General features: G+C 37.1%; 1 protein-coding gene and 1 long non-coding RNA gene across 2 annotated transcripts in view; one reads left to right on the top strand and one right to left on the bottom strand.

The window, feature by feature from the left end:
• SRFBP1 (serum response factor binding protein 1) overlaps positions 1 to 5,438 on the bottom strand; it is a 66,968-nt gene extending 61,530 nt beyond the window's left edge. Inside the window, exon 1 of the mRNA XM_045486820.1 lies at positions 5,264 to 5,438. Within this exon, the coding sequence (XP_045342776.1) occupies positions 5,264 to 5,299 (36 nt within the window). The 5' untranslated portion in view covers positions 5,300 to 5,438. The remainder of the gene's footprint in view (positions 1 to 5,263) is intronic.
• A 71-nt stretch (positions 5,439 to 5,509) lies between these two features.
• LOC123602315 lies at positions 5,510 to 13,040 on the top strand. Its single transcript, XR_006714446.1, has 3 exons — positions 5,510 to 5,697; positions 6,228 to 6,351; positions 12,095 to 13,040. It is a non-coding gene; the product is annotated as an uncharacterized LOC123602315 (long non-coding RNA).
• Positions 13,041 to 19,870: the final 6,830 nt, after the last annotated feature.

Below are 19,870 nucleotides of genomic sequence, written 5' to 3'. Positions count from 1 at the left end.
CTAAATTAAGTGGAAAGCTAATACACCTGCTTGAGGAAAGACATGTGGGCACATGGGGAACAATCAACATAAACATAGGAAAGGGAGCCACAAAGAGCAAAAGCTAGCAGTGTCTAATTCAAGGAGATTCCAAAGAAGATTTCCCAGTTCAGAGACGAGTAATCCAATTTGTACTGGAATAACTGAATTATGGGGACACATGTATCAGAGCCCAACAATGAACTGTGTGCAGCCAGTGGAGGTCAGCAGTGAAAGAATCTTTTGCAATGTAAGCATTACTGTCCTACATTAGATACACTTAATAAACTAGCTTTCTCACTTATACAGACTCTTATAAGCTATGGTTAATGTGAATTTGCTTTTGAAAGAGTGAGCTATACTTTTGGGGTGACAAGGATACCAAGTTTCTGATATATAAAGCTGAGAGCAAACTACGGTCCCAAGATAAAAGTAAATACTACTCTGAATTGACCCTTGTTAGCTATCTGAGAACCAGACTACTAGCCAGCGTCTTTTGGTAATTCATTGACTTTGTCATGCATTTAAATTAACCTATAACAAAATCCCATAGTTATTAGAAAACAATTGCTCCTTAGACCTTGTATGGCTCTAGGGGAGCTTGCAGTGCTAAGAAAAATCTGAGCATACGTGTGTTTCATTACCCATCTATCAGACCGCGACACACACACATAATCATGGCACATCATGTCCATGAGGCTGTTAGGAAATAGGCACTCTCACGTGCTATTGATAGAGGACTACAAACTGGTGTACTCCTTCTGGAGGGAACTCTGGCAACACCTGATAAAAATGCTATTTCTAGGAAATCTATCCAGAGGATACATCTCCAACAATAGGAAATGGCTACGCACAGGACCGTTCACAGCAGCCTTCCTATAAAATGCTACATTAGACATAAAATAATGCATACAAATAAAGCACAAACAATGTGGTATTCTAAACGCAGGACATATGCAAGTATAATTAGGAGTAAACTCTAAAAGTGATGAAAAGTAATTTTTAGAACAATACATGCGGTATGACACTGCATTAATACAGTAACACACGTAAAGTATAAAAACATACAACATAAACACTGTGGGTACACGTAACATAATACATGCTGGTAAATATGTTACTAAATTAAACATATAGATAATAAAATAACACTGAAAGAATAATAATTACTTCTGGAACAGAGAAGGTGAGTGGAATTAAGTATTAGAATATGGCAAAACATTGACACTTGCTAAACACAAGAATGAGATTATAGGAACATTTGTTATGTCATTTTCCATATGACTGAACAATTTCATATTTGATACAATTAATTATGATATGATAACTCATTATTAGTTATTATGGTATTAATTATACAGAGGACTTCTAATTTGGCCGCTTGGATAATTTACTGTTGAATTATACTTTTTTATTTTTGACGAGCAACAATTTAAAAATTCTAGAATACTTGGTGATTATAACTTAATCATTGAGCATATGCTGCCACCTAGCACAACTTCTCAGAATAGTTTAACAACAGAACAGAAAACAGTTCCTTCTTTTGGACAGACCCTCATTTACTATTTCAGTAAAAAATATTAAAAAGGACTACACACTCAATTATGAAATAGAAGCTTTGCAACTTCAAAAGCACATACATACAAACACGGTTCTTGACATTTTTATCTTTTACAATACATGGAGACAAATCACTTTGTTCTCTGGCAATTCTGTTTCACGTTTAGGATCTAAGAGGAGGTAGAAAGCAATTTTCTAATGAGCTTCTTGGTAATGTGCTATCAGAAACAAAATAATGTCTGTTTCACATAAAGGCCCTTGGCCCCCCTATGGAATTAAAGTTCATAATGAGATTGTTTCACCTCCTAATTCTGATTGTGCATGTCACTGCTGCCTAAAGAAAGAGATGACTGGAGCAAATCCAGCACTAGTTTTGCAAATTGTGTACTTACTACATGCTAGGGCATTGTTGTTTCCAATTGTGCATCCTTTCTCTAGTTCAATGGAGAGGGAGAAAAAAAAAGTCTACAGTTAGGAGATTTCCATCGTTCATGTGAACATGAAGTACCTGAGGTTGAGCTATCCATACTGTCCTCTGCCCAACACCATTTACTCATTGTTAACTGTACAAACTAGGTACTATGCTTAAAGTCAGGGAAGCTGCTATAAGAAGTCAGTAAGATAGTCTCACTTTGAACTCCACATAAAGTACAGGTCAAAATAAAACATGTAATAAATAATCATAAAGTGAAGTATAAAGTGATTTTTTAAAAGAAAAATAGAGGTAAAATTAAAAAGGGAAGATTTTACATACTTAAAAAGAATAAACATTATTTTAAGAACTGAGAATCAGGAAGTCGTCTATAAATGTCAGCTTTTCTCCTTGGAAAATTTTTGAAAAAAATAAAAACATTAAGGGTGGAAGACAATGAAAGTCAGTACAGTAGGTGCCTGTGCAGGCAGGCTTTTTATTTACACAAAAGATATTTTGGAAAATTAAACATGCTATAAAATTAGATGGCCACATAATTTATTAAAAGAAAAAGCCTTAAAAATTTTGCACAGATAATGAGTATCAATATCACAAAAATAATACCAGAGATTTATAAACATTTGAGAATCTGGGGTGTGTGCGTGGCTCAGTCAGTTAACCGTCTGACTCTTGGTTTTGGCTTAGGTTATGATCCCACAGTTCATGGGATTCATTTCTGTGTCAGGCTCCAGGCTGACAGCATCGAGCCTGTTTGGGATTCTCTCTGCCCCTCTCTGTCATTCCCCTGCTCGCACATTCTCTCTCTCAAAATAAGTAAAGTTAAAAAAAAGAGAGAGAGAGAATCTGTTGAAACCTGTGGACTCCCCCCACCCCCAAGAGACACACATATAAACACCAATTTACACATAATTTCAGGCAGTTATTGGATCCCTGAATTCCTAAATCTCAGTTAGGGAGAGCTAATCTAAGTTATTAAGAATCATAAAAATGATGGCTCGAGTTACTCACTGAACAGATGGGTAGTGAAGATATGATGGTGAGCAAAAAGCTTCCAGATAAATGGAGGAAATAAGAAACCTCTCTCACCTTCACACACATATACCCTAAGCAACTATTATAAGAGCTATAAAGTGAATGGAGTTACAAACGCTTATAGAAGGGATAAAAGGATAAAGTCAAACTCAGTTTTCCTGAGAAAATAACAAGTAAAGTAGAAATATGAAATGGACTAATGAGAAGAAAAGGAGTTTTGGGTACAAGGGAGAATACGCGCAAAGGAGGAGTAAGAGTGCAACGCTTCCTAGTAGAGGAAGGCCAGTGAGGCTGAAGTGGGGTGTGGGGTGGGAGGCAGTGGTGTACTAGAAGGAGGAGAGGGGACTGGTCTTGTTTAGGCAGGTTTTTACCAAAAGCAACAGGAAGCCATCAAATAGGCTGTAAGCAAGGGAGTCATGGGATTAGATTTCTATTTTGAAGCGAGCACTCACTCTACCTGAACTATGGAGATCAGACTAGAGGGAGAGAAGAATCAAGGAAAATAGTTGGAAGGCTAGTAAGCAGTTCTGGTCAGAGATATAACTTGGACTGGGATGGGACGGTAACGAAAAAGTAATGGATTAAGATAGTGAACTCTTTTTCTGATACATTTCTTCCTTGGAGGAGTTATTTCATTTCTTTTACCAATTTTCTATGAGACGGTTTCTCCTAACTACTATTTAAAAGTAATGACATTAGCCATTTATCTGTCATATTTGATATATATATATATATATATATATATATTTTGTAATTGGCTGTCTTTCTTAAATTTCAGGATATTTCTCATTTTTATATGGACAACTCTATGCTTGTTTTTCCCTTTGTAAATTTTTCCTCCCATTTATTTTAAATTATAATGTATGTTTACAAATATATGCTAAGATGTTCAGGATTTCCCCCTTCATTGTATCTGTACTCCACTGCCAAGTGAAATCTAGACTCATTAACCTGGAAGTAGGGCAGTATATATTTTAGTTTAATTTCCTACTTCATCCACACGTTCTCATCAATGGAGAGTTACCTAGCCCTATACTACCCAAGGGGGTCCCTACTACAATCTCTTTTTGGTTTACACCAGTCCTTTTGCCTGGAATGCCTTTTTCCCTTCAGTGAATCACTGACTGCAATGCCAGTCTAAGATCCTTAAAGACAAAGAATAATCACTTCATTTAGCCTTCTTTGGAAACTTTTCTGCACTACTTGTCTTTCTGGGCATTATTCTATACCACAGGCAGGTGCTGCTTACCCTTTCCTATCTGAGTTGCAACCTACAGGTTGCCTGAAAATAGAAAGTATGTCTACACACAACTGTGCAAGGTGAACAGTAGATCATGCTCATAGCAAACACAGAGCCACTGAATACAGGATAAAAAACCTCCTTTGCATTAGCTGGGAGGTCCTCATTTGATTCTTGCTTCTCCAGCTTACTTTAAATCTTCAGATGTCTTATGATTCCTTAAATAGAACCAGAAACTGGAAAGAGGATAGCGCTAGAAATGGTAGCCTAGTGACACAGACACGATACGTTAGCAGTGATAAGAGCAAATACCTGGTTTCAGACTGAATTTAAGAGAGAACAAGAGAAGGGGAGTTAGCGAAAGCAAGTATAAACAACTTTTTAAAAATTTTGCTGTAAATGAAAGGAGAGAAATGGAACAGTAGTTGCAATAAGAAACATGGTATTGAGTGTACCTCCTTACAAACGACACGATCTCACTGTAGATCAGCAATCTCTTAGTATAAGCTATAGTTCTTAACCTCCCGCCTTCACTTTCAGCACCCGATAAAAGGCAGGTAACGCTTAATGAGAGTTTATTAGCTGTCCAGCACCGTGCAAACACTTCCCATATTCCAATTAATTGCTCACGACATCCTTGCGAAGAAAGTAGGATCAAGAGCTTCGTTTTACAAACGCGGACAGTTACCATAAAGATTAAATGATACTCCCAACGTCTCAGAGATAAAAATTCATGGGGCCCAAGGGCAAGAGACAGGTCTCTTGCTTCAGCCACCTCGGAACCGTGAAGGCAAGTTACTGTGACCAGGCTCCGAGTTCCGGTAAACCTGCCTGGGCCCATCCAGCGGCTCCTTCAGCCGCACTCCTTACCCTCGCCCCCAGGAGACCACGCGCCTGTCAGAAAGACCCAAAGACCCGTTCGTGGGGGGAGGGAGGGTACTAAAGGGCAGTCCCACAAGTTCCCAGACCTCGGCGCCTACCTCGTTATTGAGGTTTAGACTCCCCTGTTGAGCCATGGTGGGTTCAAGAAGCGCTGCGACCAGCACGTGAACTCTGCGAATCAAATCGCTGTTGCGTCGCCACGCCCCTCTACGGCACGCTCTGTGGCCCAAAACTCACCGACCAACCTTCCGCGACGATGCTTGAGGAGAAGGGAGATTGACTCTTTCAGGGACAGAACGGAAGTGAGTGAGAACGACTTCCGGAGTGAAGTGCTACGCGCCGGAACTGCACGTTCCTATGGAAACCGAGCCTGCGCAGGTGGTTCAGAGGAGGCTCGAACTGTTGGCAAATTTGGAAGTTTTTTAAGATGCTTATTTATTTTATTATATTTGTTGGTAGACTTGGCTCGGCTGTTAAAGACCTTGTTTTTGTGTCCCAGTGGGGGGTGAAAAGACGTTTTGTGAAAGGAACAGTTGAGTGACCAATTTTTGCACCGAATTTTTTTTTATCTGGGGTTTGTGAACATTCTTGCGCTTCTCACAAGGAGCCCTAATTAGATGCAGCTCTCCCCAACGCCCCCCAGCCCCCCAGGCTCATACTATAGCTGAAGCGTGGACCTATTTTTTTCTGCACACTGTAATAAGGTTTGAATTTAGATAACGAACGTTTAAATAGATTTAATACTAATATAATAATAGTAATAACTTTAAGTAGATTTAAATAGATTTTTCCCTTTAGAAAAGGAAACAAATAATTGAACATTTGAGGAAAACTTTAAAAGCACGTTTGCAACTGCCCAAGGGAATGACTGTTTTTGAAGTATTTGCCTGCAGGTTGAAGAGACATTAAGGAGTAAATCTGAATTAGATAATCTTTGAATTAATACTTAACACCTGGTAGTATTGATCATTAAAATGGGTCAGAGGCTGGGGCAAAAGCTTTACATGAATTATCTCCAAAATACAGACATGCGATGAGATAGGAACTATTCTTATTTTACAGATGTGGAAACTGACTTCGGAGGAGCCAAGTGTCTTACCCATAGTTTCCTAGCTGGGGCCAACCACTGCCACAGGACTGAGGGAATGGTTACATAAATCTGCGGAGCCCAGTGCAAAATGAAAATGTAAGACCCCTCATTGAAAAAGTAGGAAAAAGGTGTTTTTTTTTGTTGTTTTTTTTTTTTCATTTCTTGCATGGTGTTTCTTGACCTGTCTTTTGTTTTTATTTGGTATGTAATGTAGTGTTCTGTGAAGCACAGGCATATTGGTGAATCTAGTGCAGACCTTTACAGGTGCCTGGGACCTGTACCCCAGGACTCAGGGTAGGATGCCTGTTTTGTAACAAGATGGCAGCAGTTGCTGAGCAAAGGCAGGAAAGTGGGAAGCCAGAGAACCCAACTGGAATATGTGGGAGGCAAGACGAAAAATGACCCAGGACTAAACCCTTGAGATATGTTTCATTGTCACACTGGACTTCACTTACAAAACTCAAATTCACAGATAAAATTGACAATTTCAAGACTGATGAAAGAACATTTAAGCTAGGCCTCCTTAGGCGCCTCTGTCCAAAAAAGACAGCTGTGTCCAGAGTCCGTGCTCTTAACTGATGATTCTGTATTCAAATTACATTAACTCAGACTTGTATTGTGGTTTTTTTTTCTTTTTTTAGTTTATTGTGTGATTTGGGCACAAATCATTGATGGTTGACTTCCTCTTTGAATAATGTTGCACAAAGGTAGTTTTGCCATTAATAAGCCATACACTAAATTGTAATTGTCTCCTTAGTCATCTGTTTCTCTTTATTAAAGCTGAACTCCTAGAATGTAATGGCTTCTTCAACCTAGGTAGGTAGTAGGCACTCCATACATAAGTACATAGGAAAGGGCATCTTAAAGATAACTGTAGAGCTTTATGGAAAATATGTATTTTAACTTGGGACAAGGTGTTTTTATGATTCCATAATAATTCAGAAAATTTATTCTTAATATGAAGTTTGTCTGTAGTTCTTAAAGGCCCTGTAGTGTTTTCTCTGGATGACTCCTCTTGTCCAACACTTCAATCTTCTCAGGTTCTCAGAAAACAACCTTCTAAGGTTTGTTTTCTACCTTTTCTTGGCCTAGGCTCTCTCCTTTGCCTTTCCATATGCCAGGTCTGCTTTCTCAATGGCTACTTTTCAAGACTGGATTAAGTTCCATCCGTCCTTTTAAAGAATCCTTTCTGTAACTCCCAACAGAAGTTAATTTTTTTTCATCAGCACCTCATTTTTTATATTACTTACAATAGTCTGACTTGAAATTTCTTCTGTAAAAACTATTCTCATACATTATAAGCTTTTAGCAACCTTAGATGCTCATTTTAAACTACTAGTAGTTTTCCATTGTCCCTGATACATCGCTAACAAGTCAAACCATTTCCCCCTTTTGATGGTACAATCTCAAAAATTATCTTGATTCTTTGCAAAGATGATTCTACTAACCTGCTCTTTTAAGCTACATGCATTTCCTCTAGTAATAACAATGTATTTGTATTAATCAGGGTACGAGTTTCTCTGGAAAGCAACACATGAAAACACCTCTTCCTTTTATTCCTGAAGTGTTGACCTGGATAAGTTAAATGCTGCCAGATACATGAAAGAACAATTCTATTATCATTAAAAGCAACTACCGTGAGACCTCTTGCCTCTTTATTACAGTGTTCCAATTAGTGGAAGTAAGGATCCAACAACATGTTCAATGGGAATCAAGTTTTCCATTTTTAGGTTTCTCAAGAGTTTGTCAAATCACACTACTTTTGTCTATGTGGGTTGCCATAACAAAATAACACATATGGGGTGGCTCAAACAACAGAAATTATTTTCTTAGAGTTAGGAGGGTACAAGTCCAAGATCAAGGTGGCATCATGTTTGTTTCTGGTTGAAGTTCTCTTCTTGGCTTGCAGTGGCCGCTTCTTGTTTTGTCCTCATGTGGCCATTCGAGTGGACACACCTGGAGAGAGACTTGTGGTATTTCTTGCTTTTCTTTTAAGAATACCAATTCTGTTGGATTCAGGCTCTACCTTTATGACTTCATTTCATCTTAGTTACCTCCCTAAAGACTTTATCTTTAAACCAACATTTTGGGGATTTTAGCTTCAATGTATAGGTTGGAGTAGGGGTAGAGGACACAATTGAGGCCACTTTCTTTGAGAAAAGAAAATTACCTAAAAAATAATCTCTTCCAGGGCACCTGGGTGACTCAGTCAGTTAGGCATCTGATGCTTGATTTTGGCTCAGGTCATGATCTCAGGATAGTGGGATTGAGCCCTGTATCTGGCTCTGCTCTGAGCAGTAGCCTGCTTGAGATTCTCTCTCTCTCTCTTTCTCTCTCTCTCTCTCTCTGCTCCTGTCCCTGACTCATGCTTTCTCTAAAGACTTTTAAAAAAAATTTTAAAGCAGTCTTTTCCTTATCTAACGTGCCCATTGATCTCTGTTTCTATCATTAGATATTGGGTAACAATTGATATTAGGACATTTGCTAAGTGAAATAAGCCAGACACAGAAGGACAAATACAACATTAAATATGTACATTATGAATTGAAAGCAGTCATATTCAAAGAAGAAAGGACTGGAATGGCGTTTGCAAGGGGTTGGAGTGAGGGAAATGTGGATGGACAGGTATTAGTCAAAGGGTACAGAATTTCATTATATAAGATGAATAAGTCCTAGAGATATCTATGAAGCATAATGTCTGTAGTTAACAATATCATATACTTAAGAATTGCTATGAGGATAGTTCTTATGCTGAATGTTTTTATCCTCAAAAAAAAAATAAGCATTGGGGCACCTGGGTGGCGCAATCGGTTAAGCGTCCGACTTCAGCCAGGTCACGGTCTCGCGGTCCGTGAGTTCGAGCCCCGCGTCAGGCTCTGGGCTGATGGCTCAGAGCCTGGAGCCTGTTTCCGATTCTGTGACTCCCTCTCTCTCTGCCCCTCCCCCGTTCATGCTCTGTCTCTCTCTGTCCCAAAAATAAATAAAAACGTTGAAAAAAAAATTAAAAAAAAAAAAGCATTAAAGAGGGCAGGATAAACTTTTGGAGATGATGAATATGCTAATGGAATAGAGTGTGGTTATGGCTTCATGGTATATACTGTGCTTACCTCCAAAGTTATTGAGTGTGTTAATTATGTACAGTTTTTTGTAGATTAATCTTACCTTAGTGAAGTGCTTTAAAAAAAGAAAGTTATGGACTGGTACTAACAAGGTGATTGTAATGCTCCACCTTTCTCTTACTTGAATGAGTGGGTAAAAGAGAAGTTTTGGGGAATCCTTTCACTTTTTAAGAATGTGGTGTAATTTATAATCTTTATAATCTGATGATTTTGTACTCAAATTACATTTGAACAGTTAGTAATTCACTCACAGCAGATTGTAGTATAGCTGGGTGTTTCAGTGCCAACTGTTAACTACTGCATTAAGTTTTTGGTTTTATGGCTCTGCACTTTGAGTTCTCTATCCCTGGATGGCAGTGTTGTTCTCCAAATTTGACATTACAATTGAAATTTGGAAAGGTAGGGGCACCTGGGTGGCTCAGTCAGTTAAATGTATCAGACTTTGGCTCAGGTTTTGGGCTCTATGTTGGCAGTGTGCGGCCTGCTTGGGATTCTTGCTCCCTCCTATCTCTCTGCCCCTCCCTTGCTCATGCTTTCTCTCTCTTAAAATAAATAAGTAAAACCTTTAAAAATTTTGGAAATGTATAGAAAGCAATCTAAGTAAATGGCTTATGACAACATTTTTTAAATTAGAAAGAAAACAGTTGAATCTATCAGATTTTGTATTTCTTTAATGACTAAGATTAACTGCTCAGTTTTTAATTTTTGATTTGAAGTGAATTGCCAACAACAACCAGCCCTCTAGGTGAACTGCTAATGGGTTTTTTTAAGATTCAACTTTATGTGTATGTATATATAAATATACACACACACACACACACACACACACACACACAAACACTGAAGAGCGTAATTGGTTAGTATATAGAAGGCAGGTAATTCGCAAGTTCCTAGGCCAATATGTTTACTAAATTAATCCTCTAACAGATTGCTTTTTGCCTAGATTTTATTTTAATTTTTATGGAGAGTTTTGAATAGATTTGTTATTATATCTGTGGGAAATCTAAAGAAAAGTTTGTATTTTAGGAATTTTAGATACTAAAATTTGAAAAAAACTGGTTAATGTTACATAATCAAATTTTACAAAATCTCAGGGAATGAGCTGACACTGAGTTAGCAATTTAGTATTTTGGCTAAGAGGTTTAGCTCTGGAGTCAGACTATCTGACAACAAAGTTTAATTCCATTTTTTAATAACTGTATGCCCTTGGGCAAGTTATGTAAGCTCTCTGTGACGAGTTTCCCTTATAAAAATGAGAATGATAATCAGCCTCATAGGATTGTTGTGATGATTAAGCAAAAACACAGTGTAGTTTCTTAATGAATATTTACCTCTCAATAATTTAAACTGCTATTATTTTCCATTATCTCATTTCATCTTGACAGAAACTTTGTAAGATAGGCATAGTACATAAGAGGGAGTCGTGTCTTATGAATAACAAATATTCCTGAGGTCAGAGAGGTAATAAGAGGGCAATCCAAGTCTCTTGACATAAAATCATTGGTGGCAGTTTTATAACAACTCCATGACATGAATGTATAAACTACATTTATAATTTATGACTACCATGCCATTCTTTCCCATTCATCTAATTATTTATTGATTGTTTAGTAATTAAAGACTGAATACACTTTATAAACTATAAATCCCTTCCTATATATGATTTGTTTTTTTTAATTAGTTGCCAGTTAACCCAAGATCAGCTCAAGATTATGCAACAAAGCCTATAATGATTTAAGTTGAGAAAACATTATTAAAGCCCTGTATATTCACTTTAAATTTATGGCTGTGATTCATTTTAATCTACATTGTGGAGCATCTATTGTGCAAACCGGTGTACTGGTTTCAATAGGAGATAAATGATTAAGTCGTTGTGCTCTCCATGTTTACCATGGACTTACGGAATAATGACTTTAATAATTCCAATGCCAACACCAACTATATTGAGTGCCATATAAAGACTATTACAGGGAAGTGAGAGAACAATTTGATTAGAAGACTTCCTAGAGGAGATAGGTTTTGAGCTCTATTTTGAAAGAAGGGTGGCCCTTAAATAGGCAGCTATAGAATAGGGAGAGAATTCTCAGCAAAGGAAATTAGTCATATAAAAGCAAGGTGGCAAAAGACATTGTATTTCATGAAGTAATACAAAGGATTTGTCACTTTATTAAAGTTTTTAAAAACATTGTTAGGCATAGAAATTAAAACCTTTTAAATTTCTTAAGTGTATTTCTCCAACACACCCTTAAAATGATAGTTCTCTTAAAGTTACTGAAATTTGTAAAAAGTGAAGCAAAATCTTTTAAGTCAAAAATTATACTTTATGAATCTTAATAGACTGGGAGAAGCAGGTCTCGAAATACCTGAGGATTTATACATTTGTAAGTGACTGAGTAATATTTAAAGGATATTTTGCCGTAGTTATATTTAAACAATGAGATGGAAATTTGGGACAGAATAAAGTGAATGGTGTAAAAGCCTGTTCAGAGAAAACATTTTTTATTTGTAGCAGATATTTCGGTCACTTGTCCATTGAGGCCGACATAGTGATAAAGTGTATAGGCTGGGGAGTTGCCTTTAGCTGGTCATTTAGCCTCTCTTTGAAGGAATACCAGTTTTGTTTCTGGTGAGGATTAGGGTTAGAGAAAGAAGCTCTGTTATTTTCCCCAACTCCTACTCAAGATTCTCTAAAGTGCTGTCTCTGCTTCTTCACTTTTCAGCTGTTCCTCAAAGCCCTGCTGTTTGATTCCCTGTTACCACTCCACTGAAACTGTGTTTGTCACTGTTACCAGTGACCTCCCAGGTGCTCACTATACTTTTGATTGTTCACAGTATGAGATATCACCCCTTTCTGTTGCCGGGATTGAGTCACCTGAATGTGTTGGCTGAGCCAGTGACCCCCTTCCTCTTTGTCTTCTCACATTTATCATTGTCTAAGCTAGAAGCCTTGCCAAATAGATGGACTATGTAGAGGTTGCTTCATGCTAGACTTTTTCATACCTTACCTTGGTCATGTGAATACTATTGATTCAAGAGAGAATTACCCAGCCCCACTGGTGATAGTGCTGGACTTGAGATCTGCCTGTGTTCATGTCTGTAACAACTACTTTAGACCGCAGGGAAGTTCCAAGCAAGGGCCAGGGTATGGGAGAGGTCAGCTCTGGATGCAAGAAATGAGGGAAGGGGCAAGAATTTTTCTGGAGAAAATTTAAAATTATTTACAATTCTGACTAAAGTCAACCTGCTTCTATTATCACCATGCACTAGAAATGCTAAAAAAAAAAAAAAAAAAAGTGATAAAACTCTCCTCACTGAACAAATATTTTGTCTGTTCTAAATAATTACCACAGTTTTACTATTAAGTGTAAAAAAATGTAGACGTAAGCTTCAAAATTACCACACTTTTATTAACTTTAATAAACATATCTTATATGAAAGTAAGTTGGAGAACTGCCAGGTATGTAATTGGCCTCTGATACACATAGTCTCAGATACCTATTCGGTAGTAAGTTTGTGATTGTTTGGAATCAGCTGAGCACACTTTTCAACACAGCTGATTTGCAGTCTCTGTGATACTATATATTCCCACATTTAATAGCTGTTTGGAGTAAATGATAGAATAATAGCTGTGAATTTTGTAGTTCTCTATTTTTTTTCTGATGTGAAGTTTTATTTATTTATTTTTTTTAATTTTTTTTTTTCAACGTTTATTTATTTTTGGGACAGAGAGAGACAGAGCATGAACGGGGGAGGGGCAGAGAGAGAGGGAGACACAGAATTGGAAACAGGCTCCAGGCTCTGAGCCATCAGTCCAGAGCCTGACGCGGGGCTCGAACTCACGGGCCGCGAGATCATGACCTGGCTGAAGTCGGACGCTTAACCGACTGTGCCACCCAGGCGCCCCTCTGATGTGAAGTTTTAGATGAGGTGTATCAGATTAAAAAATTTGCAGAAAGCTGGAATCATCCTTGAATGTTGTACCTTGAAATGCCAAGCTTTAAAATCATTTCTTGAAGAGAGGCATACAGGAAATGTGGAAAGTGATATGAACCATGCAACACCAACAAGTGAAAAAAGGTAAGAGAACGGACATTCACTAGAAAAAAGAATCAAATTTCAGAGAAGAACGGGAGAAGAAACAACAGAAGATGCTCGTATTACATTGCCATTAGCAGAGCAGAATAGCAATAGGTGAATGCCTCAAGGGTTTTCACTAAAAATGGACGCTTGCTTTGAAACAGTGGATTAAATAAGTTTCGTTATCCTTCAGCCAGTTTCTCTGATTTTTGAAGAAGAAAAAAATGTGTAGTTGTAACCAGTATTATGATAAACCAGAAGTTTATGATGAATTTTAATGTGGAAATATTTTAGTGGAAATATTTTTAACTGGAACCATTTAGCATACATCCTGAAGAAACAGAGACACAGATAATATTACAGTTTCTGGAATTTATTGTGAATGAGATTATAATGATTCACTGCCAAATATTTTCTAAGGTTTAAGACTTAGAGTAGTAGCATATAGGTACATGTCGCTTCTTGTGAAAGAAACATCAACATTAAAATTAACTGAAAGTGTTCTCGAGCTATAAATGAAGAGAAATGGACAAATATGGCTATATTATCTATTAAACATGAATATATGAAGATCAATTTTGTTTAAAGTTTTTGATAAATATGCAGAGAAGTTCAAGCTTGAAAATAAAAATGATAATATTATCATTGAATGCTCTGACAGACCAATATCTAGTAATAAATTTTCAGGTTTGTAGTATATTAATGTAGTTAAAAAGTATGGTTTCAGTTGAGGAATGAGCATAATTCTGACATGAATATTGATTGGTATTTTTATTTACATTAGTGAGTAGATGAAAGCGAAAGTAGTGAAGATATATGCTGAAACTTCATTTGTTCATAAATGACAAGAGCACTTCTCACTGAATTGGTTATAGTTTTTGATTACAGGAAGAACATTGCACTATCCACAGTGAATGACGTAGACAAAGCAAACTTTTAAACTTAATCTGTGTTGTTAAAATTTTCTCCTTCGTTGTCATAAGGTTAGGGTCAATCAATAAAACAGTTAAGCGAGCCCTGATTTGTGGTATTTGCTCTTATTCAAAGTGTAAGTGCTCCCCCAGTGTTACCTCTTTCAAGCTGCTAAGGAGATGTCCCTGAGTGGGGTGGAGATCAGAAGAGATTTGCAGTAACACACTATTTTATGGAATCCACCATGAAGATCAATCAGTCATAAGCTCAGGAATATAGGTGATAGTATGATGTAGTAAAAAAATTAGGAATGTTATCCATTTTTTATTTTTGGGTCTCTTTTGCCTTTGTTTCTAATATAATTTATTAAAGTTTATATAAATTGACTGTTAATGATGCCTGTGTTTTACAACAGATTATATTCTTGTTTTTTTCCTTTTTGGTATATTTTTACTCATTGAGGGAGCTCATCTACCCTGAATATTTCAACTTTCTTTTGAAACATTTCCCAAATTACATTTGGCATAAAACTTCACATTGATAGATCTGGCTAGGAAAATGGTTCTCTAATGAAATACATTTAGAATTTGTATGATTCATAATATAAAGTAACATTCATAATGTAAAGTAAATCCTATGATAATTCTAATGTAAAGAACCCTCTCAATCATGTTTAAATTAGTTCTTTCCAGTCTCATTGGAACATAAGTCATATCGTGTTGTAGTTATTAAATCTACCGAAACTTTGTATACTACTTTGGGAAATATTGTCATAAAAGTTGTAAGTCCCCAATATGCGTATATATCTGATCCTTCTTTTTATCTGAACTCTAAAACTCAATATCCAACTGTCTCATACACCCAGAATTTCTTCAAGATTGTATATTCAGTATTAGGCTCATTGCTATGTCAGTGATCTCAAGTCAAAGGCCAGTGAAGCACACTTATGGTTTGAAAAGTTGGGACTATTACTTGTTGCAATGTGGAAGAATGTACAACATAGTGAAGTGTAGGATGTCTCACTGAGGGGATGTTAGAACTTACAGGATTTGGATTTAGTCTGAGTAATTTTGGAGAAGATCTAAGGAAGCAAGGAATAGCTGTATATTGGGTATTTTCAGAAAGCAGAGGGAAAATCTATGATTAGGTATCTCAATAAATTTTATGTATTGGAAGGGAGTGAGGATAAAACTGCATTTGGTAAATAAGTAGTAGTCACTCATTTTGGCTGAGGGAGGGGAATATTTGGTATTTTGTAGGTTTCATGATGATTATCTTTTTGTCTTAGTTATGGTCTCAGCGTTGCTTTGTTTGATGTTCATGTTTGGTGAGATTGTTAGCATCCATGAGCGGATCATAGCTTCGCTGTAAATATGAGATGGATGTGTAGTAACACTTAATCCAACCTGTGAGTTTCAGAGCAGGTCACCTTATCAGGAGCTGCTTTTTTACTTCTCTGATTTTTTTTTTTTTTTTTTTACAGTACCTCTTTGTTCTGTCTTATTTACTGGCACAGTCTCAGTCATCTAAACAAGAAACATTTGGTTAACTATAATCTCTTATATTCTTATCCCTGATATTTTAGTAGATTATTAGCCACCCATCTCTCAGAAGTATCTGTGAGATGTCTTTCCAATTCATTCCTGCTCCCGTTGTGTCACTGTTACATTGAGGCCCTCTTCTCACCTGAACTCTTGTAATTGCCAACAAACCTGTCTTCCTGATTTTAGTTTTACAGCCAAGCATAAATGGGGCGCCTGGGTGGCGCAGTCGGTTAAGCGTCCGACTTCAGCCAGGTCACGATCTCGCGGTCCGTGAGTTCGAGCCCCGCGTCGGGCTCTGGGCTGATGGCTCAGAGCCTGGAGCCTGTTTCCGATTCTGTGTCTCCCTCTTTCTCTGCCCCTCCCCCGTTCATGCTCTGTCTCTCTCTGTCCCAAAAATAAATAAACGTTGAAAAAAAAAATTAAAAAAAAAAAAAAAAAAAAAAAAAAAAAATACAGCCAAGCATAAGCATGTCACTTGCTATTATCAGTGTTCTTTCCAAAACAAAAATAAGATTATGTAGGGGCGCCTGGGTGGCTCAGTCAGTTGAGTGTCCAGCTTCAGCTCAGGTCACGATCTCACGGTCCGTGAGTTCAAGCCCTGCGTCGGGCTGTGTGCTGTCAGTTCGGAGCCTGGAGCCTGCTTTGGATTCTGTGTCTCCCTCTCTCTCTGCCCCTCCCCCACTCACGCTCTGTCTCTCTATCAAAAAATGAATAAACGTTAAAAACATTAAAAAAAAAAAGATTATGTAGTTCCTCTACTTTATAACCTTTAATGGCTCATTTTGTTTATACATTTTGTTATGCATAGTATAAGCACCTAGCTTCCATTTAAGGTCCTTGACAATGTGATACATCTTAACTTTACCATCTCACTTCATACCAGTCCTAACAGTCGTGCTGTATGATCTATGTCCCAAAATTTATTCAGTAAACTTTTGTTGAAAGTCTTTATTGTGTGCTTTCACTGGATCTGTTATCTTTTTTAAATAACTTTCAAAATTATATGGCCAATAGTGTGCTTGTTTAGTATCTGTCTCCTTACTAAACTCTAAGCTCAGTGTCAGCAGGTGTCAGGGGTAGTTAGGCTACCTATTTTACTCTCTAGCATCTAGCAAAATACCCAGGCTATTAATAAAGACTGTTGTGTGATTTTTGTCCCCCAGAGTTATGTAGCAGTGCAGGCTGAGACTGAGTACCTGGTTGTATTCAGAATATTTTAAACAGAAAAGAGTCAGACTTTCTGAATACCCAAGACTATTATTAATAGTAAAAGATGAATAAAAAGTTGCATCAGTGTGACCATAATGGCAGATTGAGCAATGGATTAAATGAATCCTCGGGGTGCCTGGGTGGCTCAGTCAGATGAGCGTCTGACTTCTTGATTTTGGTTTAGGCCATGATCCCAGGGTTGTGTGATTGAGCCCTGCATTAGGCTCAGTGCTGGGCATGGAATTTGCTTAAGATTCTCTCTCTCTCTCTCTCTCTCTCTCTCTCTCTCTCTCTCTCTCTTTCTCTCTCTCTCTCTCTCTCTCTCTCTCTCTCATTTCCTCTGCCCTTCTCCCTCGCTCACATGCTCTCTCTCTCAAAAAAAAAAAAACACACATACACATAAAATCCTTAAAAAAATGTAGAATTTAGGTAATACAGAATGACTGTAGGTTAAACTGGCTTTTTGACTCAATGTTGCATAGATCCTGAATATAAGAATTCTAAATTGATGTACTGCATGAGATCTTTTCAAGGTTGAGCAAGCTAAAATTTGATGAATAACTAGATTTTGCCAAGACAATATTTAGCTAGATTTAAGATCCATGTAATGGAAATAAAAACGTTTCTATATCTAGTACAGTTGACCCTTGATAACATGGTAGGTGTAGGGACACCAACCCCTACACATTCAAAATCCACTTATGAAATTGATCCCCAGAAACTTACCTACTAATAGCCTGTTGACCGGACGGCTTACTAATAATAGCTGGTTAACACATATTTGTACATTATGTGTATTATATACTGTATTTCTAGAATAAAGTAAATGAGAGAAAATTTTCAGAAAATCATTGGGGAAAAAAATTACTTTTATAGCACTGTGCTGTATTTATTGAATAAAATCTGTGTGTAAGTATACCCTCCCATTGTAAACCATGTTGTTCAAGGGTCAGTTGTACTAGTATTAAAACTTATTAGCTCTCTGGCCCTGGGTTAGTCATTTCATTTTCCTGAATCTCAGGATCCTTACCTGTAGAACTAGGGTAGTGGGTGGATGCTCTATGTAGACTATCTTAATTCCGTCAGATAAAAGGTGTCCCTGTACACCAAATGCTTTTGAAGTACATCCCACACATCTTGCATGAAGTGGAATACCCTCATTTTGTTCTAATTAATCTAAAGGAATTATATATCCAGGGTAATTTAAGGTGTTTCCTACTTGTCACTTCTTCTATTTAAAAGCATAAATCTTATCCAGTGAAAGATCAAAGTAGGTCTTTGAGGGGTTCAGCATGCATAGACTTAGCTCCTGGGCCACTAACCTCTTTATTCACTATTGCATTCCCCCGTACCATATCTTTAGTTGGTCTTACTTTTTTTCATGCTTGGAAATATTGATTGCTGAGCTTCTAGTTTCAGTCTAGTTAGCTTTCTAGTTCCCAGTCTCTAGATTGGTAATTCTATAATTGTGGCAGAGATTGAGAGTTCCTTCCATTACCTGTTTTCCTCATCTGATACTGCAAAACAATCATTGATTGATTTTAAGGTAGGACAGCTAAAAATATACTTAGCCATCCAGAATACAGACTCTGTTTTAGCCTTCTTTACCAATATCTCTGGCCAAAAGGATATAAATGTAAGTTGTAGGTACACTTTATGTTGAAGTGAATGTACCTCCTATTCTTCCTCCTTACCACTGGCTGGACTATTGACATAATGGCAGGGCTCCAGCAGTATTTAAAAATATACAGATGAAGGCTACATACATAATGGTGAGCTCAAAATTTGGAATAATATAGGTCCCTAACTACTTCATTGAATGGTTATACCAAATCTGGACTTTTCCTTGAGTGAAAGAAATAAAAAACAAAACTTAGGTGTTTGAGCCCCTGTAAATTTGGGTTTTATAACAATAAGGTGAACCTGATTTTGTCTGATGTAATGATAATGGTAAATGCTTATTTATTTTGAAAGGAAGAGAGTGCATGTGCATGCACACAAGCAGGGGAGGGGCAGAGAGAGGGAGAGAGAGAAAATCCCAAGCAGGCTCTGAGCTGCCAGCACAGAGCCCAATGTGGGGCTTCATCCCACAAACCTGTGAGATCATGACCTGAGCTGAAATCAAGAGTCAGAAGCTTACCGGCTGAGCCACCCAGGTGCCCAGATAATCATATTTTTAAAAATTCTGTTCACTTATCTACTCATGTATTACTTTCCTTCCCAGTCATTTTTCTTGTTGTTTAGTATATATCTGTCCTATAAAAATGCTTATATTTTTGTGTTCTACAGCTGGAGGGTATCCTAGGTTTTGATTAAGCAAAGTGTTGTTTCAAACTATTAAAGATCAGGTTAGAAAAACACCATAAATAGATCTATATTCATTTGTTTGCTTTCTTTCAGGGATTACAGCCCTGTGCTGCCTGTTACCTAATATATGAAAGTTATATATAAGTTACATATGAAATTCCATATATTTTATTCAGTTTTCAAGTTGTTTACAACAGAGAGTAATCCCAGACCCTATTATTCTCTCAAGGTTGAGAGATGAATGTCCTCCCTGCCTTTTTTTTTTTTTTTTTTTTTTGGTGTTCTCAATGTCAGTATTAATTATACTTCTTCTGCACAACAGGATGTATTTTATGAGTATTTGCATTTTAAAATTATTTTATTGTCTTATTTTAAGAACTAAAATAATTCCTAGATACCATGGTGTCATGGTATTTAATTTGTCCTCTAACCCTTATGTTTCTTATG

This window comes from Leopardus geoffroyi, chromosome A1 (genome assembly GCF_018350155.1).
Source record: "Leopardus geoffroyi isolate Oge1 chromosome A1, O.geoffroyi_Oge1_pat1.0, whole genome shotgun sequence".
Classification (NCBI taxonomy): domain Eukaryota; kingdom Metazoa; phylum Chordata; class Mammalia; order Carnivora; family Felidae; genus Leopardus; species Leopardus geoffroyi.
The sequence above is the reverse complement of the archived record's forward strand: the minus strand, read 5'-3'. Positions and strand labels throughout refer to the sequence as shown.